Below are 25,937 nucleotides of genomic sequence, written 5' to 3' on the forward strand. Positions count from 1 at the left end.
TTCTCAGAGATGTGAGGGTCCAAAGCCTCTTTAAGTTTCAACGAAGGTCAAAATCTGCAGAATTGTCTCCAAAACAGATTCCAGACTCCTGGTTCTGAGCCAAATGGAAGGTTTGAACTAGAGACTGAAGGTTCTGTCACAAGCTAGGTTGTGATTTCCTACACTTGCGCCATAGGGTTGAGAACCACAGGCTGTGGTGTACACTACATATTATGGGCTGCTAAGTACATAGTTGATTGTACATGGGGGCGCACACAAGAGTTAGGTGACTCTCCTTCTAGTCCAGATTACCGAAGTATCAGTGTAACATCCAAAGAAATGCTCCCAACAGGAGAGGATATTAAAATCATTGTGGTTAACTGCCAAAATATTTGCAACAAACTGCCACGGAGTCTGAAGTGATCCTAATATGCAGTGAAGCTCACAGAAATAATGTGTACAGAAAGCTGGTTAAAACCGAAAATTGACAGCACTGTGAACTCAAATGTAGTGTGGTACCTTGAACAGAATGACCTGCCCCAAGTCATGAAAGCCATGAATCAAGGAAATCACACAGATTCAGTGTTCCCTGACTTCCAAAAAGTACAGGACTCAGTATCACTCACATGACTATATCAAAAGTATGATCATATCAGGTATCGAGCACGATTTGTAACTGGACTGAGGATTTTTTTGGTGAGGAGGACACGTTATCTAGGTTGGAGAGTAATCTACAGATCAACACGTAACTTTAGGTGCGCCCATGAAGTGTGTTGGGACACTTGCTGTTCATGTTGTATATTAATGACTTTGCAGACTTTTCACAGATAATGCAGTTATCTATAATGAAGTACTGTCTGAAGAAAGCTGTATGAATATTGAGTCAGATCTTGATACAATTTCGAAGTGATGCAAAGATTCACTATAAATGTACGGTGATGGAAAACTGTTCACTTCACAAAATAAAGAAACATAGGATCCTATGATTGCAATATCAATGAGCCACGGCTGATATTGATTAATCCGTTCAGATTCCTGGTTGTAACATCTTATAGTAGTAATATGAAATGGAATGCTCACATATCAGCCATAAATATAACACGTGGCAGACTGTGGTTCACTGGTAGAGTACGAGGAAAATGCAATTAATATGAATAAGAGATTGTTTGCAAAATACTTGTGCTGTCCATCCTAGAGTCTTGACAAATGTGTGGGACATGCACCAAATATGACTAACAGGCTTATTGAAAAGATACAAAGAAGTGCAGCACAATTAGTCACTGTTTGATCCTTGGGAGAGTGTCACAAAGATGCCAAAAGAACTGAATTGGCAGAAGCCTGGAGACAGATGCAAACCATTCCATGAAGGCCTCACTCCTACACGGTTCATGAAATCAAAATTAGATGAATTAGAACAAGCACAGAGGTGTTTAAACAATCATTCTTCCCATGCTCCATATGTGACTAGAGTGGGAAAAACCCCAAATAACTTGTACAATGGGATGTATTCCCTGCCATGCACTTCAAAGTGTAGATGTAGAATAAATTCAGTTTGTTGTCCTGGAGAGCTAGTGTTCACCAGGGGCAAAAATATCTTCAGGATTACACCTGGGAAATAATGTTGAACTGTTCTTGTTCTCCACATGCATAAACAATCTGATTGATAGGGTGAGCAGCAATCTATGACTGTTTGCTGATGATGCTGTAGCATATGGGAAAGTGTCTGTAGGGGGAATGTAGAAGAATTTGAGTTAATGCAAATGAGTACAAAAAACAATTCCATGATGTTCAAGTACGTTATTAGTGGTGTGCTGTTCAACAAAATCTCACATGCCTTAAGACAAAGGAGAAAAGGTGAAAGGTGCTATACATGGGATTAAAATAGAAGTAAAACGACAGAGAAGCTAAAAGAAAGACACAAGGAAATGTGGCTGGCTGACCACTTACAAAAAACATGGGTGAGCCAGTCATCCTGTTAACACATTAAGAACACCTCCCTAAAATGTGAGGAAACAAGTGAGACAAATCAAAAATCCTTAAACCTGTCACCACATTCATCTGCATGTTGCTTAAAATAGAGGGCAGATTTGTTGGAAAAATTGCAGCTGCTGTTTGGTTGGAAAATAAAACACAGTCTAATAAAATGTGAAGACAAATAGGACGACTTTGTCCCATCTGCGGGACTGGGAGGAGGTACACCATGGCCGCATTGTGGGCCTTATACAAAACAGAGCTTGTTGTCTGTCACTTCCAGCCACTCATGTTTCCATCAACCCATGACTTTGTACCTCAAAATACCTATGTGCTCTGGCACCCAGTAGGACACCTACTTCCCCAGCCTTTGTAACCAGAGGAGGGTGTCCTGGATATCCTGGACTACTTTTTCAGCTGGATACAAGCGTTTTAGGGACTGAAGGGTACTCACCAAGTCAGAACAGACAAGGAATTTTGCAGGCACGGCACATCTCATCTGCTCCAGCACCCTCAAGATCGCGGATAGTTTGGCATCAAATGCAGTGCACTCTGGAGGCAACCGACTCCTGAGAACAAAATCCCAGAAAACAAAAGAACAACCAAATGAGTCCCCTTCTTTTGACCTATCCGTGAGTACAGTCCACATCAGGGTGCTCATTAAAAATAGCGTACTAAAAACAGAAGCTGGAGGGCACTCCCTGCTCTACTGCACCAAATCTAAAATTACTTGAGGCTTCTGCAGTAGCTAGGATGGCAGTCGGTTAAAATCCCGGATTTGAGCCCATAAGTGCCCCACATAAAGGTCCAACACATAAAGGGACTCCAACACACATTTTGCATGGATCTGAAACAGCCTCGTTGCCCATGGATAATTTATAAAGATGAATTCCATAGCCAGACAAGCAATGGTATGGTATGCTGGGGAAGTAGGAGTAGTGAGGAAGTGATAAGCCTGACACTATAAGAAGCTGGTGCCGGATGGTACATGGTGGTGCTCAGTCTCTTGAACTTCAGCACAGAGACTGAGTATGGGGCTGGTCCTGTAGGCATCCTGATCCACTCATGGTGTACAGCATCAATGATCTTCAGGTAAGAAGGCCTCACTGACCTGTACACTGTGCACAAAGAGTCCTTTCTCAGTAAAACTGGAGCAGATGCACCCTATCTGCTCCTCAAGACCTGCGGTAAGACACTTCAAAATGTTCATTGCCTTCTAGGGCTGCTTTCACCTCCTTCAAGTCTGGTAAAAGACAGTTTGGAGTAAAAAATGAGGCCGAAAAATACACACAGGGTCTTTAAAAGGGAGAATGGTGTTCCACATACACAATTCACGTTAATTAAAAATACAATGAGAATGGTTAAATGAACTCTCTCTCTCTCTCTCTCTCTCTCTCCTCTGCAGAAAATGTAAAACTGGTCTTTGCAGCCCACTCCTCCAGCCTCTTTACTGTAAGTTGCAACTGACGAGTTGCTGTTGAAATGCTGGTGGGGAGAAACAGAAAACTGCACAGTTGTTCACAAATAAGGAGCATTATACAGGACTACTTACCATAGACATGGTAGTGTTTATGGCTATGGAGAAGAGGGTAACACTTAAAATACTGCCCAGAGGAACACCATTCTCCTGCTCAAAACTAAGTCACCAGCTCAGTACTGAAAAAAGTGTTTTGGTAGGAAGGGCCAAACAAAGATGGGGAGGTGGCCTTTGGTGGAGCTGCCTGAGAATATGTTGCCTCCAAGAAGTAAAGTACACCTTACTGATATCAAAACATGTACGTATATAACGCTGTTTACATAGGGAAACCTGCTGAATAGCTGTCTCAAGCCAGGAAATGTTGTCGATAGTGAATCGGAATCCCCTGAATCCACACTGAGAATGTCTTAGCAGCTGCCTGGTCTCCAACATCCAGACCGGACGATGGTTAAACATTCCATAAAGGCAATGCTCCGATAACTACAGGGACATGTTCGGTCCTTTACTGGTTTGAGAAGAGGTACCAAAATTGTCTTCCTCCACAAGTTGGGAAAATTGCCTGTCTGCCATATCGAATTAAAACATTGTAAAAGTATTTCCTTTGACTCTGGTTGCTGGTTCTGCACCATGCTGTATCAGATGTGGTAGTGACTGAGAGCAGTAACACAAGCTGCAGAGAGTGGCGAATCCAGCCCCCAGAAGTAGAATGGGCAGTTGCGGGACTCCGAACTGTTAGACCCGAAGTCCATTCAGCCTTTCCATGATGGCACAGTAATGACATAACACTGGATCCTGGCTGGCAGCAGCAGCAGTCAGTGCAAAATGCTCTGCCATTGTATGTTTGAAATCTCCAGGTGGTATTTGGAGATAAACATGATTCAACAATGTTGCTATAGGAGACCGACTGCCTTTTCCAGAAATCCTCCTGATGGCTTCGCACATTGTAGCGGAACAAGTAGAATAGTTGATGAGTCCAGGAACACTTTCCATAACCTTTCTTGCTCTCCTTGTTGATGCATCAAGCCTTTGCCCTTGCTACTTGAAAGGCTGCAAGGTCTTCCAGTGTTGGGCAGCACTTAAACTGTCGCAGAGCTGCACACCTGACCCGGATATCTGAACGGCACTCGTCGGTCCACCAAGGGACAGGTACCTCCTAGGAAGATGAGAGGACTTTAGAATGGATAAGTCAGCGGCACGGTGGATTACTTGCGTGACTTGGTCCACTCCCTTCTGGATGCTGTCATGGCATTCAGACACAGTTAGTTGGTTGAGCAGCACCCAACTGCTTCTGCTGATCATCCACTGTGGTTGCATCCTTTCAGGGAGAGCTCCATGCAGTAGGTGAATGCAGAGTGGAAAGTGGTCACAGGAATGGAGGTCATCAATGATTTCCCACTGAACAGAGTTTGCAAGGGCTGGAGAGCAGAAAGAGAGGTTGTTGGCTAAGGATGACACAGTAGCAGCACAGAAATGAGTGGGAGTGCCTGTGTAGAGGTTGCGCAGCTCATGAAACAGCATGAGTCTCTCCAAAACCTGACTGCGTGGCAAGTAGAGGTCGAGCCCCACAGTACATGATGGTTATTAAAGTCTTTCAGTATGAGAAATGGTTGTGGGAGTTGTTCTATAGGACCCATTAGAGCCTCAGAGTCAATCACATCAGGCATAGGTAAATACAAGTAGCAAACAGTGATCTTCTCAAATATGTGAATTTCAATGGCAACCTCTTGCAGGCCAGTAGCTAGGGGGAGAGCAGACAAGCAGTGTGCATTATTGACAAACAAAGTGATGCCTCCCTTGGCCCTTTCCCCAGTCAGGTCATCCTTGTGATAGAGTGTACAGCCCCATAGTACTGGGGCATCAGATGCTTTAAAATGTGTTTCCTGCAAACACAAGCACAGAGGGCATTCCAGTTTCAATTCCTCTACACATGTCCTGAATCCGCTTATGTTCCACTGTAATACAGGAGCCCTCAATCATGGACAAGTCATGAGAGAAACCACAGAGAGGGATGTCAACATCATGAGACTGCTTGCTTCTTGTCTCCACTGGCAGTTGATTCTTTGTCTTATACTTCAGTTTTTCTGCCTGGAGCTGCAGCCATGGAGGTGGTAGCACCAGTACTGGACGATGGACCATTCTGAACCTTTGGAGGAGCAGGAGATCCGCAATGGTCACAACCATGGCCTTGGCTGACAGTCTGGGAAGAGGTATAGGCTTCAAAGTAATTGCAGCAGGACAAGCACAATGTCAAAGGCACATGTTAGTACTGACACTAGCAACCTACAATTTTGTACAAACATTGATCTTCTGAACAGGCTGTTTAACAAAAGAATCAATGGAGGTAGTGAGTGTTGGGGGCTGCATGGCATTACAGATATTTTTGGCCACACCATACAAGATATGCTTGGTTGTTTTGGTATCCTGTATCTTTTTTTTCTTCAAGAAACACAATGCAGTCCCTACTCCAGACAGAGTGAACCCCAGAGCAGTTAACACACTTCGGAGGAGATGAACAACCAACTCCTTCATGGGTGGCCTCACCACATTTGCCACAAGTGGCTTCTTTCTCCTTTACAACCTAAGCTGATGTTCCCAAAGCACTGGCATGTAAAACAATGCATAGGGTTGGGGATCTAAGGCTGCAAACTGAGGTGAAGGGAACCTGCCTTAATGTTCTCTAGAAGTTTTGTGCTGCTGAACGTCAGCATAAATGAGTTGGATTTGTAAGATATTCTGCTTGTCAACTATTCCTTCTCGCGTGCACTCGACTTTCAGTACTTCTTTGGGGATAGGTACCAGATTCCTACATATCACAAATCCTTTTCTGTAATTCAATTTGGTGCAGAGTTCAGTTTCAATGGTATATTCCCCAAAGAATTTCATTTTTGCAGGGTCATTGCCTCCTGTGAATTAGAAGTTTCAACCAACAGTGTCCTACTGGGTAACTGTCTGACCAATTTTTATGTCTCTATGCTCTCTAAATCCTTTTGAATGTAAAAAGGGGTGACTTTCTCAAAGGTTCCCTCTCTTCTTTTTACTATCAAATACAAATTCTGATCTGCAGCATCCACTCTGTTATGAAATATTGAACTACTCTTAACAACTTCAGAATATGGAGGGCTTGTAACACGAGGCCTCTTGAGCAATTGAGTGTTGGTACCTACCAGCAGCCCACCTATTTGGCTGGGAGGAGGAGATGATGATTCTGAGGGGTCCATCTCGGTCACACGAGCAGCTATGGAAATAAAAGTCCACCTGGACAGAGCCCCACATGCCTAGGTAAGCATTATACAAATGAAGTGCTGTAGGTTCCCCAGGGGTTGCTCGCTAACGACTGTTTCACCTCACTGTCATTTGAAATAAATAAGGCGAGTTGGCACAGGTTCACAGTGTCCAATTTAAAGCCAGCTCTGTGTGGTATACAAGGATTATGCGCGCAATGGACTTGTGCCTCTATGTCAAACATCCCTTGTTTAGCATCTTACAGCACTGTATGTGGAGGAGTTGGGAGAGTATTAGCGACACATTATAAGACTGAAAAAGTACAAACCGGAAATGCTGACACAACTCCTGTTTACTTTGACATGCCATTCAGTACAACAGTAGAAGAGAAAGGCCTCAAAAGCATATTGGTTCATACTAAGGGCAATGAGAGATGGCGAAGCACCAAGACATTATGTGTGCTTGTCAATGGAACAAAGATGTGACACTACATCATCCTCAGTCATAAAACTATGCCCAATTAAAAGCTTCTACCTGGTGTCACATTTTGTTGCAATGGAAAAGGAAGGATGACCAATGAGTTGGTTACTGACACCAGCAGTGAAGGCAGAAATCCTCAGATTAAACACAGATCTTGTCGTGATTCCAGAAGGAATGTCTTTGCAACCACAACTGTTAGATATCATGGTTAATAAGCCATTTGAAGACAACCTGAAGCAACTGTACAGCAATAGATTACTACTGGGAAATTGATGAAGCCTTTGGTATATTTAACTGTGGAATTTATCCATACTACTTGGACACACATATCCTGTGTATCAATTGTGAATGGCTTTAAGAAGTACTGTGTACAAATGCATTAGATGGTAGTGAAGAGTATCTACTATGGGCAGAAATGCAAGATAATCATGACAGTGCCAGTGACACTGCAGATTCTGTGGACCATTCTAGTGAGGAGGACAAAGAGGCATTTGTACCTGACCAAGGGAGATCTATATCTGATTTTATTTTCTGTGGACTGGTACTTTTATTGTCTCCTTCACTTACCTGTAAAAAGGTAACCATTTTTTAAGGTTTCAAAATAAACCTAGTATGTGTGTACATGTTTTTTCTATAATCCCTTGTAGAGCAATGGAGAGTCATTCTGGATTTGGAGATATATAATATATCACAACGAGAACAGAGACAAGAGAAGTTAGGACTTATATGGAAGCATATAGCCAAGTCATTTTTCCCTTGCTCCACTTGCAAATGGAGCTGAAAAAGGAATGCTTAGCAGTGGTACAAGACACCCTCCACCACATGGTTGCGTCTGGAGTATGTAAGCAGGTGTACCTGTATGGATAGCCATTAAAGTCAGCCACATTATGCTGTGAAGCATGCTCTGCAACTAGGTGCACCAGTTGGCCTATGCCGCAGTGTAGTGTTCTCAGCTATTATCTGTCCTTTACTCTATGCCTATCAGCTACTGATTGCTGTTCCCATTTGATGAGTAGTGATATTAAGGTAGATTAATATAATGCATATATTTACTGGAGGGAAAGAAGTGGACCGAGTGAAATTTTTTTGACTTCACTGTGGTGTCTCCCCCCTACCTCTGCATTTTATGTTGTTCAACCTGCAGTTTATACAAGTTTCTCCTCCTCCTTCCCTTTCAATTTTTGCAGTTTTTCCTCTTATATTCATACTGTTGCATATGTATCTTTAAATTTCAGGATTTGTACGCAGACAAGGAAAAAAAATTCCCAGATATCTCAGTTAAAAATACATTCTCTCCGCCGGCCGGAGTGGCCGTGCGGTTCTGGGCGCTACAGTCTGGAGCCGAGCGACCGCTACGGTCGCAGGTTCGAATCTTGTGTCGGGCATGGATGTGTGTGATGTCCTTAGGTTAGTTAGGTTTAATTAGTTCTAAGTTCTAGGCGACTGATGACCTCAGAAGTTAAGTCGCATAGTGCTCAGAGCCATTTGAAGCATTTTTGAACCATTTTTTTGAACATTTTCTCCCAGGTAAAAACACATTCTTTCCATGTTAAGTGACAGTATATTCTACCTCGGAACTGTAAAACTTGTCAGTCCTTTGAATGATTATGGTTTTATATACGAGTGTAGAATTTTCCAGCACTTTAGAAAACGAAAATCGGGGGGAAAAAAAACATGTTTTGGAAAGATCTTTGATGTGCAGCAAACTGTACGCTGCATATTTTCGTATTACAAAAGTATTAATTCAAATTCCACCAAACACTGCAGGTTACTTTCAGAAGCATTGGAATCAAGATTGCGAACTGCTTTTGCAAGCCAGACATAGCTCATGTCAAGTGCTCTCGCCAGCCGACGACTGCAGATATTCAGAGCATAGGACACTTGATGTAGTCAGCCAATAGTAACATCACTGTTGAGTAGTGCGAACATACAAACAGGAAAAGTTAATAGTTTAAATTAATATACATAGTGTTGCTACAAGAAAAGCAATGCTTTCACATATAATATTAGTCTCTAAGGTTAATAAGCTGCAAGAAAAGCTAAACTTTCACATATAAATCTGATCTTTTTTGCACGTGTTACACTTTAAGATATATCACACAAATGTGCCAGGCACATTTTTAATGACAACATATAAATGGCTTGTCATCAAAGAGTTGATTTTTAAATGAGAGTCGCACACTCTGGGATTTAAGAAATTCACCATACATTCTTGCACATAGTTCAACTTGCGTAAAAGGAAATTTACTTTGAAAGTAACGCTTTTCAAACCACCATTCGCAATATTTTCCCGCAACCTGTTACAAATAGGTTTGTTTCGGCAGTCGCCACACAACAGGGACCACATTGCTTGCACAGCTATGACGACGTAGGAAGCCCGTATGTTTGTACATGTAAAACATTAAAAGATCTTACATTATGTCATAAAAGAAACAAGACATCAGACATACTTCAAGAACATCAGACTTTCATGAGCAATACTAAAATGTGCAGAGTTAAAGTGCACACTTGAAGTGCACATTCATCTGTCCAAATTCCCAATGAAGTAGGCCTCAACCTGATATTAAGTTTTCCAGTGTGTTTTTCGGGATGTAAATTTTCTTGGAATGCCAGTACTGTATTATTTCATGTTTGGTTCTTTATTATGGGATAATGCCAAATGTGCTAGAAGATGAAAACGTGCACCTGAAATGCAGTGAACAACTGAAACTAGCCAACTGTATGGAATTAAACATTTCGTTTCAAATACATTGACTGCCTCAGTGGAAAAGATTAATAAAAGCCAAATTTTTTTAGCAAACCGACAAAAATAACTTCATTGTTCTGCAAGGCGATTAATGCTTGACTGTCATAACGGTGGAAATAAAATCTGAAACTAATAACATATTTTAGCCCTTCATAATTATGTGAATGTATTTGATAGCTCCCGGCCACAGAAATCCGTTTTCATTTGAAGTGAGGGCAGTAAACAGAGAGGAAACACCAAAATCACTCAGTGTAAACACAGGTCACGTGAAGACTATCCACTTCCCCACTATAACTCAGACTGCCCTCGTATCAGGCCCAGATCTATGATATTCCCGAACTGGGGCAATACTAGATAGTGACCCCCCCTCGAGCATTTGAGATAGGATGTCAAAATTTTTAAAACAATCTAAATTTCAAAAATATGTTCACTTTGTAGAGCACATCTTTCTGAAGAGTCTAGTACATACAACATATGTGTTCGAGGAAATGTAAGACATGTTATTTGGTCTTAAGAGCACCAAAGTGTAGTGCCACGCCTCTTCACACAGTGTTCTTCTGTCGCATGTCATTGTATTTCACTCTGTGGAATTGAAATGTGTATATTTTGTAATGGATGCCATCAAACTACATTCATGATAGTGGAAATTAAACTGTCCTGCAGTGCCTCTCCTCCTGCCAGTCAGTCGGTTTGACATCCTGCCCCTCTTTTTTTTCTTTAAAAAACCTCAGATGGGATTATTTGTAATTGGGAGAACAAGAACTCTTAAGAAAATTTGCACTCTTTCTTGCCTGTTAGCTAATAACTTGCTGTTTTGTGTAACATAAAATTAAGTATAGGGTACATACAACCAGTAAAGACAAGAGACAAGCATGACAGTACACATTTCTTCAATCCTTAGCTCCTAGCATTTTTTTTTCTCTCTTATCTTGCTACAGCTTTACATGGCATGCTTTCCTTTCTGCGAAAGGATCTATTATCCCATCAAAGTTCATCAAACGTTTTGCTACATGAAAAATCAAAATGTCGTCGTCTAATACTGAGAAAGCTGTTAATACAAGTAGTACCCAAGATTAGTGTGTTTTCTCGATCTGATTATGTCTATTTTGTCACTGTCTGCTAGAGAAAACAAAATAGGCCTTTCTAAAACTGCAGCAATTGTAACATACACCAAATAAACGGGACTGTTTTTTGGCACAAATGGTCATTTTTATCACTTGATAGAATATAATTCACAAAGTACCAATATCAAATGCGTATTAGGCCTCCTATAAGCAAAAAGCTTTATGTTAGGAAATAGATTCACATTTCATTCATACTCTCCATTTTCTCAAGCGTGAGATGGAAAAGTTATTGTATCCGGATCCAGCTTCAGATACTGCTGGGTCTGGGTGCTGATGAGTCCTCTCCATTTTGCTTGGTCCTCCCACCACTTTTCTACCTCCACTTGCTTTTTTTTTTTTTAAATGTCTTCTCTCATACTTTCTTGTTTAAGGTTCTTTCTAATATCTACATTCCTTACTCTGTCCATTCTTGTTTTTCCCTTAACTGCTCTGAGAAATTTCATTTCCCCTGCTTGCAGTCAGCTCCAGTCCCTTTCTGTCATTGTCCATGTTTCTCTCCATACGTGACAATAGGGATGTAATAACTCTTTACATAAGAAGTTTTGGTTTTTCTAAAACTTCCTTATTCCAAATCAGGTGTTTTATTGTTTGGTAGAAATTGCCTCCCTTCTGTAACCTCCTATTAATTTTGTTCGTTATTCTTCCATTACTAGATATTTCACTCCCTAAATAAGTGAAACTGTCTACCACTTTGAGGGGTTCTCCATTCAAAGTAATATTCCCTTGATCCCTTTGTTTCTTCCAAATTCCATTACTTCACTCTTATCTTTGTTTATTTTTAATCCATACCCTTTCATTATTTCCTTCCACATATCAAGTTGCAACTGTACATCTACATCTTTATTGCTCCATATTACTATATCATTTGCAAAAATCATCTTTTTGTCTTTTTCTTTTACCATATCTTTTAACTGCCCTATTCATTCCCTCCATCACAACATAAAAAAGTGCAGGAGATAGAATACTTGCTTGTTTAAGTCCTAGTCTTATTTCGAAGTATTCAGAGTTCCCCAATGGTGTTCTAATTCTACAATTGTGTTCTCTGCACATTGTCTTTATTACATTAATGTATCCATCTTCTATACCTATCTTCTTCATTTCTTCCCAGAGTCTTTCCCTGTTAACTGGGTCATATGCCTTCTCTATGTCTATAAAAACCATTATCACCCTTTTGTTATACTCCCAACTTTTTTCCATCAGTTGACAGATAGAAAATATCAGGTCGATCATGCTTCTTCCTTTGCTAAACCCGTGCTGTTCTTCACTCAGCTCCTTTTCTAGATTTTCATGTATTTGATTTAGTAAAATTCTTTCAATAATCTTGGCTGTATGACTCATACGGGATATTCCTCTGTAGTTTTTACAAAGTCTTTTATTGCCTTTTTTGAAGATGGGAACAATGTCTCCTCTTCTCCAATCGTCAGGTATTGTACTATTTCTCCACACATTTGACAGTACTCTATACAGCCACTGCATTCCCACTGGACCCGCTGCTCTCATCATGTCCACTAATATTTCATCAGGTCTTGGGGCTTTACCCCCCTTCATCTTCTTCACAGCTATTTCCATTTCTTCCCAACTTTTCTCAATTTCTCCATTCTTTGTTGTTTCCTCGTGTACCTGCACCTCAGTGTTTAACAGTTTCTTAAAATGTTCTCTCCAGAGATCTTTTATATTCCTCGGACCTTCAATCACAGTACCATCCTCTGTTTCCACCTTTACTGATACTTCAGAAGCCTTCCTTTTATTTTTTATAATTTTATACAAGATTTTCTTATTGCTCTTCACATCTTCAGTTTTATATATATAAAACTCTTCCCATGCCTTTTTCTTTGCTTTTTCCACTATTTCTCTGCACTTCTTCTTTTCCTCTATATATCTTTTATGGTCCTCATCATCTCTATCTTTTATGGTCATCATCATTTTTAGTTTTCCACCACTTTCTCCATGCTCCATTTTTTTTTTCAAACTCCTTGGATTGTGGTATCGTCCCATCAACTTCACTGTCTTACTTTTTCCTTTCCAGATGTTGTACCACATACTTTTTGTGTTGCTTCAACTAACGTGTCTTTGAGTAAACTCCATTCTTTTTCTACATCACAGAAAACGTCTTTTGGAAATTTTTGTGTGATTAATTCTCTATACTTCTCAGTACTTTCACTCTCCTTCTGTTTCCAATTCCATATCCTCATCACTTACTTCTGTTTTCTATTTTTCACACACTGATCCATTTTCCATTGTCCCACCAGTAATCTATGGAGATGGGAAAGTATTAGTACGAAATTTTTATATAAATTTGGAATCATCATATTCTTCCCTAATTTGTCTGATATCCCTGTTTCTTCTCCTTCCTCATTCTAACAAACAATCTTGTCATCACTAATTCTGTAACTATTCATCGGTTAACTTCACTAACACTGGCCGAATCATCGGTTTAGTTATCCTGCGACTATTCTCTGGTTAGGCGTTGATGCATGTCTGTACAACGCATTTCCCCACTACTTCCAGAATAGAACTTAGCTGCTGATAGCCACTGTACAACTAGCCCTTATTAGTGTTGCAATCTGGCCAAAACTTTTCTTGGATACACCAATAAGATAATATGTAATCTTTCTTACCCATTATTTCTGTTAGTCGTTTCTTTCCACAATGGCAGTCTGAATCTATGGATTTCGCTAGCAATTACAACAATACTAATCACTCGCAAACCCAATCAACTACATAATCAGACAGCGACTGGCATTCATCCGTTTGGCCTTTGCCTCATCCCTTTTTGTCTGCAGGAAAGTTTATTTCTAGATATGGCGAGGATTCCCCTGACAGACACATCAAGTACACTACACATGCATTCAAAAGTCAACTCATGATTCATTCAGAAATCAACTTAGAATGCGTTCAGAAATGTTCAAAAACCGACAGAAATGTGTTTCAAAATCATATGAATAATCAGTGTGCGCTGAATGCTAGGCGCTTTGTGAATCAAGGTTTTTTTCTCTCAAGACAGTCCTTTTCTGATACTGGGCATTGTTGAAGTGCACCAATAAAGGATGAAATGTACTCTGTAGTTGGAGATGGGCAGTTCAATCACACATGGACTAGCATATAGTGCAGAAGCATTTTTTAAGGTGCAAAATGTCATTAAGCTCTGTTGTTTGTATGTTATTTAGTTTCTTATATGATTACTGTCAAATACAGAATGAGCAGAGCATGGAAATATTAAAGTTTTGGTAATCCAATTATTAGTATGAACCTAAATTGAATTATTTATAATTTCTAATGCCAGGATGGTTTATGTGCGATGAAGACACACTATTTGGTCTTAAAGGAACTGTCATGTTAACTGAAGTGCATTTAACTCTAGTTACTAATATGGATAAATTGATGTAAATTTGAGCTTTTAATATTTGAGCGTGTGGAATAGAATTTAGCAGAAGAGTCCTACTTAGTATATGGTCCAACTTCTTTCATTCCAAATCACCATCACATAATCAAACTACAGCATAGTAAATTATAAGCACATCATGAAGTACTGAAGCACAGATCAAACCAGATGTGACGTGATTATAGGCCACCGTCGAGTGAAGTTATCATTGCCTTAAACTGAACTATTTTGAACATTAGGAAAGGAGGGTGAGGTGGGAAGAGGGGGGGGGGAGGAGGAGGAGGAGGAGGAGGGGGGAGAGGGGGGGGCAGGGCATCTGAAGAGGCTCTTGCTTACAACCTGACACAGAAACTGCACCCCGAAATAAAGGTTTCCCAACATGTGATCACCTTTCACTTTAATTGCAATAATGGAAAATACCAGATAGAATACAAACAATGGTATCAGGAAAACATGTTACCTTCTTGCAAAGGTAGAAATTTATGGTAAGTTTCTATGGGACCTAACTGCTAAGATCATCAGTTCCTCAGAGTTACACATTGAGCATTAGATACGAATATAAATAATGTTTGGGTCACTGGTGTGTGCTGTAAGTGTGCACTATATAAAAGAATGCTAGTTTATTAGCTGAGCTACAGGCACCAACAGCTTCCTTATGTGAATGATTGTCTTTCCTTATATCATCAATCAGAATCTGATTTAAGGAAAAGCACTTCCAATACCTTTATTCTGCTGATATATACAATTATTTTCACGAATCTTTGTATAACAAAAGCTCTAACATTGTACAATGATCCTTGGCGGAGTCAGTTGGTGAAATAATGTATCTCATGGATTGCTATTAAATGTAGGTGAAAAAACTATTGAGAATTTTTTTCACTACACTTAAACTGTGTGCTACATTTTGAATCTGCCACCTATTACTTACAGTGAATTCCACTGCATGTCCTGGTCCAAACTGTGGTCCACATGAAAAAAGGACAGATGGTTCTGCAGTGCTTTTGGTTGCCAGCTGCTTCTCATTCGTTACAATGTAATTCTGATTTGTTTCCTCCCAGCCTGGTTAATGAAAAACAAAGCAATAAAACTTACAAATAAACAATAACTCAAAATAAAAGTACACTGACATTTGTCCAACTAAGAAGCATACCTGCGAAACAAATTTTATACCTCAGATTGTAAGACAATATATTAATTTTTAGGACTGTTGAACTGTACATGATATTTGATTCCATGAATTCAGCATAGTGTGAAAATCCCTTGCACTTTACGATTAAAACTTCATTGCATGGAATCAACTAAGCCCAGATTTATTCCCAACAACTCCAAACTGCCCTTGAAACATCATTTGCTGTTGCTTGAAGTTTGGGACAAATAAATTGTCAATCAAGCATATCCCAGACATGTTCTATTGGCAACATGTCAGGAAAACATGTGCCAGGAAAGCAACAGTATCTACCCATTGTTCTTTGCAAAATTCTTGCACACTGAACACCATATGTGACAAGTCATTATCCTGTTGAATTATGTCATGTGGAATTACCCCAAAAAATCACTGCACACAATCCTGTAGAGGTATTGCATCTGTGTTGACCACTTCACTGCCACCAGAATGGCATGTGCAACAAGGATGGGATCTTCCAGTACTGCAGAGAGCACAGAGTCAAGAATACTGGGCCAGTAAAACATTCTTTATTATTTGAAAATTCTCCTACAGTAGGTCGACAACTCCGGTCCAGGTTCCAGTCATGGCTAGGCCAGAGAGTCCACTGAGGCAGCAGAATGCCAAGACAGCACAACAGCAGCCAGTGGAGATAGCAACCTTACTGATGTGGGATGGATGCCCACTCCAAAGCACAGCGAACATACGGTCACACTGGCACACTCTGCATGCCTCAAGGTGGCTTGCAGGGGCTTTCAGATTCCATGACTCAAACCTAGGACTCTCAGAGATTGGCTGGAGTGTCAGGCGACAGTACCCAATGACACATCTCGCCTAGGCGGTACCAATTTGAAGCCCAGAACCATCAAGGGTGAGCTGATGGCTCACACCCTGGTGGCTACGTCTGGTTGACAATGCTGCTCGTCAAAGCTGTAGCTACTCATCTGCATATCTGACTGGTGGCCAGAACCATCACCGTAGCACAGGAATTTGCTGAATTGGGAGCATAATATACTAGTCCCGGCTGTTATGACAGAGACTCACATCCCATCATGTAGCTGGCTGTGGAACATTGCTTTAGGCTACAGCGTGTAGCCATCCAACCCACCACTGCAGTAGACTGCTGTATTGAAGAATGCCAAGCCAGCATTACTGGAGTGTCAATCTGCAAAATTTCACAGGTGGCTGGCTTGCATACCCCTAGGACGATTGCTGTGGTCTGCCTGTGACCGTTTCTGCAACGGGCCATTGGTTCCATACATCCACCACATCTTACCAACATGTGCCTTAGCAGTCAGAATAGCATAGTGTGATAAAGCTAGTTCCATGAGACCAATCATCCAGTCATGTTCAAAATCACTCGTACACTGGTTTTTCACATCAATAGTACATACTGGCAGTTGGTTTTACACTTTTTGCTGATTCACTGTTCGACACACCCTGTAAATTGGGTAATTCTTCTGTACGTCACTATTTAAATAAATATGTTAGTATAATCACTTTACTTGTAATTAATGTTTATTGCTGAGATTAAAATGATAATACTGCACTAATGTTGAATGTTTGTAGACATATGCTTCTTCAATACGTGCAAAGTACAAGAGAACCTTACTATGTCATGATCGTTCTTATTCTGTTTAACCAAAGACAATGATGCGACATTCTCCACTACAGACATGCATGTGGACTTGTGGAGTGTCACAGCCTCACTCTCATTGTGAGGAACTACTACTCACTTTATCAAGAAGCAACTAAGTCTCAAGCTTGGCTGAGATCTTATGAAAAAGCAAATTATATGCAATGTAGTGGATTACATTTTTATTTTGATGAATTCTATTTTGGAAACTATTTTAGTGTTCAAAAACACTTTGGCTATAAAATGCCCTGATGAGTGCCAGCTTTCATGACATCCCTTTACGAGTTGCTCTGTCTAGTATGTGACAAAGGCTGGAAGAGATCACTCAGGTGGAGGTCATCTTCAACTACCCTATAAATGCAGTCAAAAAATGCAGTAGGAGTGGAATGAGAGATCTACAAGTATTGATAATCACATGGCAGTGCAGAAAATTGTTTTCTACCTTGTGTTTGGAAGTTATACATATTTAAACTGTTATATTTAAATACTATGTAACTACACTGTTGTTATTATGTACTGCTTAAACTTCAATATGTTTTCAAGGAGGTTAGTTAAAATATGAGTCCTATTATATATTTTTTTAAATTGGTGTCCTTGAGAAGAGGACCACTGTAGATGGCAAAGTGGCGACTTTCACGTTTTTATTTAAAGGCCAATTTTTATTATCCAATATGGCAGAATGGGCTGAGGGCACAAAGGGCGATCATGGACAGTTTACTATCCTCAACCTTTTTTCTGAAGGTACCAGGCAAAGGGATACAAGCTGCAAGCTGGAGAGTTTTTCTGCCAGGATATCCCCTGGGAAGGATGAGGTTACACCATGTCACAAAAGGTTACACCATGTCACAAAAAGTATTTATAGTATGTTTGTCATGGGAAACAACATATTGCTTGGACTGAAAAAAGACCACTAGCACTAGTATCAGATTGTAGATACAACATTAAGTGTTCAGAAGTACAGAACAGAAAAGATAAACACAAAAAATGATCAGGGATGCTATATAATCACCTACACAGACAGACACACAGACAGTGCAGGCCTTCCATCTACTAACACAGTGAGCAGAGCAAACAGCTGAAATCTGTCACGTTTATGAACTTCCCAACTGAAGTTATTATGCTTCCTACAATTGCATAATGGCTTGGACCAAGCACTCAGAATTGCATGTGTAAGGGAGTGCACTTCGGCTATGACTACAGAATTGCATGTGTATGTGGGTGCACTTCAGCTATGGCTACATTTTCTATGTTTACAGTTTCTGATGAAATTAATTAAATCTGCATGGCAGGAACTCAACAAAAGGAATTCTCTTTCTCTTAACTGTGGTGGCATGAGCTCCCATTCCTGGCAACTTTGCACCAGTATTTGATAGGTTGTCTTCTATTAGAGACCTCTTCAAAGGTATCAGCATGTCTTCCCTTGTCATAATATCTCCTTTGGCTAATTTTCAGTATTAGGAGACACAACCACCACTACAATCTTCCACCAGTGCCTGTTAAGACTAGGCACCCAAGGGTTCACAGAGCTCGATATTTTACACATATGTATTATATGTGCTATCATTCAATTGCTGGAGCAGTTTATGACAGAAACTTTTAAAGATCTATAAGCACTTAAGTCTACTAGAATTAGAAATGGACTGGAAATCTGATTTATCTGGTAGCTTAAGAGTGTCAGTGTCCAGCAAGTCACTTGGTGGTAGATATATACAGCACGCCATTACTTTCCAGTGAGGGTGAATAGTTACAACACTTACTTGCAGTGAAGTATTGGAGGTCACAAGCTTTGCTGAGGAACAGTGCCACTGTCTTTTCCTCATTCTCCACCTGCTTTCATTGAGGATGTAACAGCACAGGAGTATCATATAGTTCATAATATGTCTTCTCTAAAATAGAAGTATTATATGTCTTTGGGTTTGACTTGTTGCTCAACACACTATTTTTTTAAGGTTTTATTTTTTTATGTTCTTACCAACCTCACATTATGGACAATAATCCTGGTCTCCAAAATGTACAATGCACCACTGCTGTGTTTCATTATGGTTACTGATACACACACAGTGTTTCTGATAATGGAGGGCAGTTGGTGCTACCTATACAATATCCCAGGTGACAACATTTTATGTACAATCAATACATTTGCACTCTGCAAACTACTGTAAAATGAAATGCTTTCCATTACACGAATTACTAATGTTCCTTCCTGATTCATTCACATATGGAACATAGGAAGAATCACTGCTTCAGTGCCCCTGTGTGCACTGTAGCTAGCTTAATCTGACAGTCTACATTTCTAAACCATTATGTAGGGGCTTCAGTATATCCCCAGGATCCTCATGTAATAAAATTATGTAAGTAAGGTACTTATACTGTAGGCATCGTTTTAGAAATGATACTTCAAAATTCCACTTCCAAGGGGGTGAAATATGGGATGATAGGCTTTTTGAAAACATGTTGCCATGTATTTTGAAAGAAGAACTATGAAAATTAGTGTCTGGTTTCTCAGTCAGAAATAAAACAATTCGTGTTTCAGCATTTTTGGAAATTCAACCACTAACGGAATAAAATAATGGGTGAAAGGTTTTTTGAAAATCTTGTTGTTGTTGTTGTGGTGGTCTTCAGTCCTGAGACTGGTTTGATGCAGCTCTCCATGCTACCCTATCCTGTGCAAGTTTCATCATCTCCCAGTACCTACTGCAACCTACATCCTTCTGAATCTGCTTAGTGTATTCATCTCTTGGTCTCCCTCTACGATTTTTACCCTCCACGTTGCCCTCCAATGCTAAATTTGTGATCCCTTGATGCCTCAGAACATGTCCTACCAACCGGTCCCTTCTTCTCGTCAAGTTGTGCCACAAATTCCTCTTCTCCCCAATTGTATTCAATACCTCCTCATTAGTTATGTGATCTACCCATCTAATCTTCAGCATTCTTCTGTAACACCACATTTCGAAAGCTTCTATTCTCTTCTTGTCCAAACTATTTATCGTCCATGTTTCACTTCCATACATGGCTACACTCCATACAAATACGTTCAGAGACGACTTCCTGACACTTAAATCTATACTCGATGTTAACAAATTTCTCTTCTTCAGAAACACTTTCCTTGCCATTGGCAGTCTACATTTTATATCTTCTCTACTTCGACCATCATCAGTTATTTTGCTCCCTAAATAGCAAAACTCCTTTATTACTTTAAGTGCTTCTTTTCATAATCTAATTCGCTCAGCATCACCCGATTTAATTCGACTACATTCCATTATCCTCGTTTTGCTTTTGTTGATGTTCATCTTATATCCTCCTTTCAAGACACTGCATTCCATTCAACTGCCCTTCCAAGTCCTTTGCTGTCTGTGACAGAATTACAATGTCATCGGCGAACCTCAAAGTTTTTATTTCTTCTCCATGGATTTTAATACCTACTCCGAACTTTTCTTTTGTTTCCTTTATTGCATGCTCAATATACAGATTGAATAACATCGGGGATAGGCTACAACCCTGTCTCACTCCCTTCCCAACCGCTGCTTCCCTTTCATACCCCTCAACTCATATAACTGCCATCTGCTTTCTGTACAAATTGTAAATAGCCTTTCGCTCTCTGTATTTTACCCCTGCCACCTTCAGAATTTGAAAGAGAGTATTCCAATCAACATTATCAAAAGCTTTCTCTAAGTCTACAAATGCTAGAAACGTAGGTTTGCGTTGCCTTAATCTTTCTTCTAAGATAAGTCGTAAGGTCAGTACTGCCTCACGTTCCAATATTTCTACCGAATCCAAACTGATCTTCCCCGATGTCGGCTTCTACCAGTTTTTTCCATTCGTCTGTAAAGAATTCGTGTTAGTATTTTGCAGCCGTGACTTATTAAACTGATAGTTCGGTAATTTTCACATCTGTCAACACCTGCTTTCTTTGGGATTGGAATTATTATATTCTTCTTGCAGTCTGAGGGTACTTTGCCTGTCTCATACATCTTCCTCACCAGATGGTAGAGTTTTGTCAGGACTGGCTCTCCCAAGGCCGTCAGTAGTTCTAATGGAATGTTGTCTACTCCTGTGGCCTTGTTTCGGCTCAGGTCTTTCAGTGCTCTGTCAAACTCTTCACGCAGTATCTCCCATTTCATCTTCATCTACAGTCTCTTCCATTTCTATAATATTGTCCTCAAGTACATCACCCTTGTATAGACCCTATATATACTCCTTCCATCTTTCTGCTTTCCCTTCTTTGCTTAGAACTGTGTTTCCATCTGAGCTCTTGATATTCATACAAGTGGTTCTCTTTTCTCCAAAGGTCTCTTTAATTTTCCTGTAGGCAGTATCTATCTTACCCCTAGTGAGATAAGCCTCTACATCCTTACATTTGTCCTCTAGCCATCCCTGCTTAGCCATTTTGCACTTCCTGTCGATCTCATTTTTGAGACGTTTGTATTCATTTTTGCCTGCTTCATTTACTGCATTTTTTTATTTTCTCCTTTCATCAATTAAATTCAATATATCTTCTGTTAACCAAGGATTTCTACTAGCCCTCGTCTTTTTACCTATTTGATCCTCTGCTGCCTTCACTACTTCATCCCTCAGAGCTACCCATTCTTCTTCTACTGTACTTCTTTCCCCCACTGCTGTCAATTGTTCCCTTATGCTCTCCCTGAAACTCTGTACAACCTCTGGTTTAGTCAGTTTATCCAGGTCCTATCTCCTTAAATTCCCACCTTTTTGCAGTTTCTTCAATTTTAATCTGCAGTTCATAACCAATAGATTGTGGTCAGAGTCTACATCTGCCCCTGGAAATGTCTTACAATTTAAAACCTGGTTCCTAAATCTCTATACAACCTTCTTTTATGATTCTTGAACCAAGTGTTAGCTATGATTAAGTTATGCTCTGTGCAAAATTCTACCAGACGGCTTCCTCTTTCATTTCTTCCCCCCAATCCATATTCACCTACTGTTTCCTTCTCTCCCTTTTCCTACACTCGAATTCCAGTCACCCATGACTATTAAATTTTTGTCTCCCTTCACTATCTGAATAATTTCTTTTATCTCATCATACATTTCATCAATTTCTTCGTCATCTGCAGAGCTAGTTGGCATATAAACTTGTACTACTGTAGTAGGCGTGGGCTTCGTGTCTATCTTGGCCACAATAATGCGTTCACTATGCTGTTTGTAGTAGCTTACCCACACGACTATTTTTTTATTCATTATTAAACCTATTCCTGCATTACCTCTATTTGATTTTGTATTTATAACCCTGTATTCACCTGACCAGAAGTCTTGTTCCTCCTGTCACCGAACTTCACTAATTCCCACTATATCTAACTTTAACCTATCCATTTCCCTTTTTAAATTTTCTAACCTACCTGCTCGATTAAGGGATCTGACATTCCACGCTCCGATCTGTAGAACGGCAGTTTTCTTTCTCCTGATAACAACGTCCTCTTGAGTAGTCCCCACCCGGAGATCCGAATGGGGGACTATTTTACCCCCGGAATATTTTACCCAAGAGGACGCCATCGTCATTTAACCATACAGTAAAGCTGCATGCCCTCGGGAAAAATTACAGCTGTAGTTTCCCCTTGCTTTCAGCCGTTTGCAGTACCAGCACAGCAAGGCCATTTTGGTTATTGCTACAAGGCCAGATCAGTCAATCATCCAGACTGTTACCCCTGCAACTACTGAAAAGGCTGCTGCCCCTCTTCAGGAACCACACGTTTGTCTGGCCTCTCAACAGATACCCCTCCGTTGTGGTTGTACCTACGGTACGGCCATCTGTATCGCTGAGGCACGCAAGCCTCCTCACCTATGGCAAGGTCCATGGTTCATGGTTGAAAATACAGGGTGACAATTATTGAACTATATGACATAAAATCATCATAACTTCTGAACAGTTTGCATTAGGACATTTAAACTGAACAGTTGGTCACGGGGCATCGTTGGTATTAGAACGTGCATGCATATGCACATGTTGTTGTCAGCCTTTTACATATGTCACGGTATAGCGTGCCTGAGCGTATAGCACTTGTGAAGGCCTACTATGCGAGCAATAACACTAATTTTCGTGATGACAGTGTTAGCAATGTCAGTCACCCAGAAAGGATGAAAACATCAAGATGGTACGTGCTGTGTTCCAAACCAGCCCCAAGAAATTGATCAGACGAGCTGCACAAAAGGTGGGAATCAACCGGGAGACGCTGCATCAAATTATTGTAGCAGACCTGCATCTCTTCCCATACAAAATTCAAACCCATCAGCCATTAAGCCCCAGGGTCATGGAACAGCAGTTGTGTTCCGCCAACAATATTGTCCACAGAATTGGCGAACAGAACTCTGACGCGAGTATGGTCTGGTTCAGAGACAAAGCACACTTTCATTTGGATGGGTTCATCAATAAGCAAAACTGGTGCATTTGGGGGACTGAGAAACCACATTTCACGACCGAGAAGTCTCTTCGCACTCACTGGGTGACTGTGCGGTGTGCAATGTCCGGTCTTGAAATAATCAGTGCGATATTCCTTAATGGCAAGGTGATTACCGAATGGTACATGAAGATTTTGGAAGATGATCTCATCCCCATTATCCAAAGTGATCCTGATTTCGACAAGATGTAGTTTGTGCAAGATGGAGCTTGACCCCATTGAAGCAGGAGAGTGTCTGATGTCCTGGAGGAGCACTTTCGGAACCGCATTCTGGCTCTGGGATACCCAGAGGCCATTAGCATGCGTTGATTGGCCACCATATTCTCAAGATCTGAACACAATTGCCTCCTTTTTGCTGTGTCCTGCCTACTCATCAAATACGGGGTGCCTAAGAAACCTGCTTCTCGGATTGCTAGGCAACAATTCAAGCAAAATGTATAAACGAATTTTTATTACAGTAAGATAAATGACAATACTTATCTTTGAGAATTTACAATGATGTGTTGCAAGCAATAGGCGACAGACAAAATAAGAAATCTCATCAGTATAGACAATGCCTAATATAAGTCAAATATACAGTATATAGCTGCTGTAGAGCTTGTAGAACAGCTAGTCTTCAACTGGGCTGCAGCCAGGCGGTGCAGAGCTTATGTTTTCTTTACCTAGAGGCTACAGCTGTATCGGTGTTGTCTTAGAGAGGAGTTGGTCAGCATACTATTGGCTGATGTCTTCTTCACAGCCCTCTCTGCTCAACCATTCCTAACCGTCTTGCTGGCGCTTGACTTTTATGCCGGAACACTTTTTGTCTGACTATATTAAAGACAAGGCATACAGCAATAACCCCAAAATCACTGCTGAGTGGAAAACAGCCATTCGGGAGGTCATCGACAGCATCAATGTTCCGTCACTTCAACAGGTCATACAGAATTTCGTTACTTGTCTATGCCACATCATCCCAATGATGGCAGGCATATTAAACGTGTCATAATCTAAATCCAAATAATTGTAGTGACATTTACATCTCAAATAAAACATGTGCATGCCATAGTTCGTAACTAAATTACATTTTTTTTCATATATTTCAGTAATTGTTACCCTGTAAATTATTACAGAACTAATGAAGCATTTTTAAAGCTACATCTATGAAAATTGGTATTTGATTTCTCACTTGGAAATAAAAAGTGTTTTTGGAAATTCAGCATCCTAATGGAGTGAAACAGGGAATGAAAAACTTTACAAAACTGAACACAAAAGGCATGATTAACAAAAACCTTGGACTATAGCTACAAGAATAACTTTTTTTTCATGGCCAAAAGTGCATTTGGAGACAACCACACTTCTATGGCCTTAATTAGCATTAAAAGTTCACAAGTTGTGGCAATTTATGAACAACATAAAATTCAATTAACGAAAACAAAAAAATCTTTGCAGGCGACACAGTCTCCGTGAATGAAGCAGCAGCTGATAAGCCAGTCATATATAAATGAGAAACTGTGCATTTATTTATGTTTTACTAAAGAGATATTTAAAATGGCACACAGGTTTGCACTCTTACATAGGACATGCTGGGTTAGTGGAGATAGTCTGTTTGGCTGTTATTTGTTTGAGGAACTCCTTGGACAGGGTGTAGCAGTTTGAGTTCGTCTGCAGATGCTTTTATGTCACAGCACATGTGTCATGGAGTTTCCAACATTCCACAGATGCTGAAGGGGCTACTCAGAGAAGAAGAGATCAAAAATCACCAAAGAAGAATGTGTATGAAAATTGTATTAATCAAACAAGGAGTAGTTAGACTGTTTGGTAGGACTCAGATAGCCACACTGAACTTACAATTATAAAAGCTCATGCAATAAATGCAAACCCTTATACTATTCTGTGAAAATTCATTGGAAGTAGTTAGTACAAAAGAAACTAAGTAATATATTACAATGGCATATATTTTAAGAATAATTTCTGATGATTTTTCCATCCAGAAGAACCATCCAACTACCTTTCAGGATGTCATGAGATGGGTTTTGCATGAGTGATATCTTCAGAATTCATGCTGACTAGAATGTAAGTCATACTATTCCAGATACTTCACTACGTTTTAGCTAATAATATTGTTTTAAATTGTACAACAGATAGATATCGAAGATACTGGGTGGTAGTTTTAGGGATCGCTTCTGTTATACTTCTTATAGGTTCATTTGACTTGTGCTTTCTTGCAACTCCCAGACACAGTAGTTTGTTTGGTGGATCTATATTAAAATTTTTTAAAAAAGGGAATAACTCAGCCAAAACTTCTAGATATAATCTGAAAAGAATTCCACAGGGCCATGTAGCTTTGCTCAGCTAAAGTGATTTCA

The 25,937-nt window shown here is 40.1% G+C and overlaps 1 protein-coding gene across 4 annotated transcripts in view; it reads right to left on the bottom strand.

Annotated features, from left to right (window-relative positions):
• Window positions 1–25,937, bottom strand: part of LOC126236362 (cytokine receptor-like factor 3) — a 117,600-nt gene that overhangs the window by 23,722 nt on the left and 67,941 nt on the right. For all 4 annotated transcript variants that reach the window (XM_049945597.1, XM_049945594.1, XM_049945596.1 and 1 more), the window contains one exon: window positions 15,310–15,440. In XM_049945597.1, the coding sequence (XP_049801554.1) occupies window positions 15,310–15,440 (131 nt within the window). The remainder of the gene's footprint in view (window positions 1–15,309; window positions 15,441–25,937) is intronic.

This window comes from Schistocerca nitens, chromosome 2 (assembly GCF_023898315.1).
Source record: "Schistocerca nitens isolate TAMUIC-IGC-003100 chromosome 2, iqSchNite1.1, whole genome shotgun sequence".
NCBI classification, from domain to species: Eukaryota; Metazoa; Arthropoda; class Insecta; order Orthoptera; family Acrididae; genus Schistocerca; species Schistocerca nitens.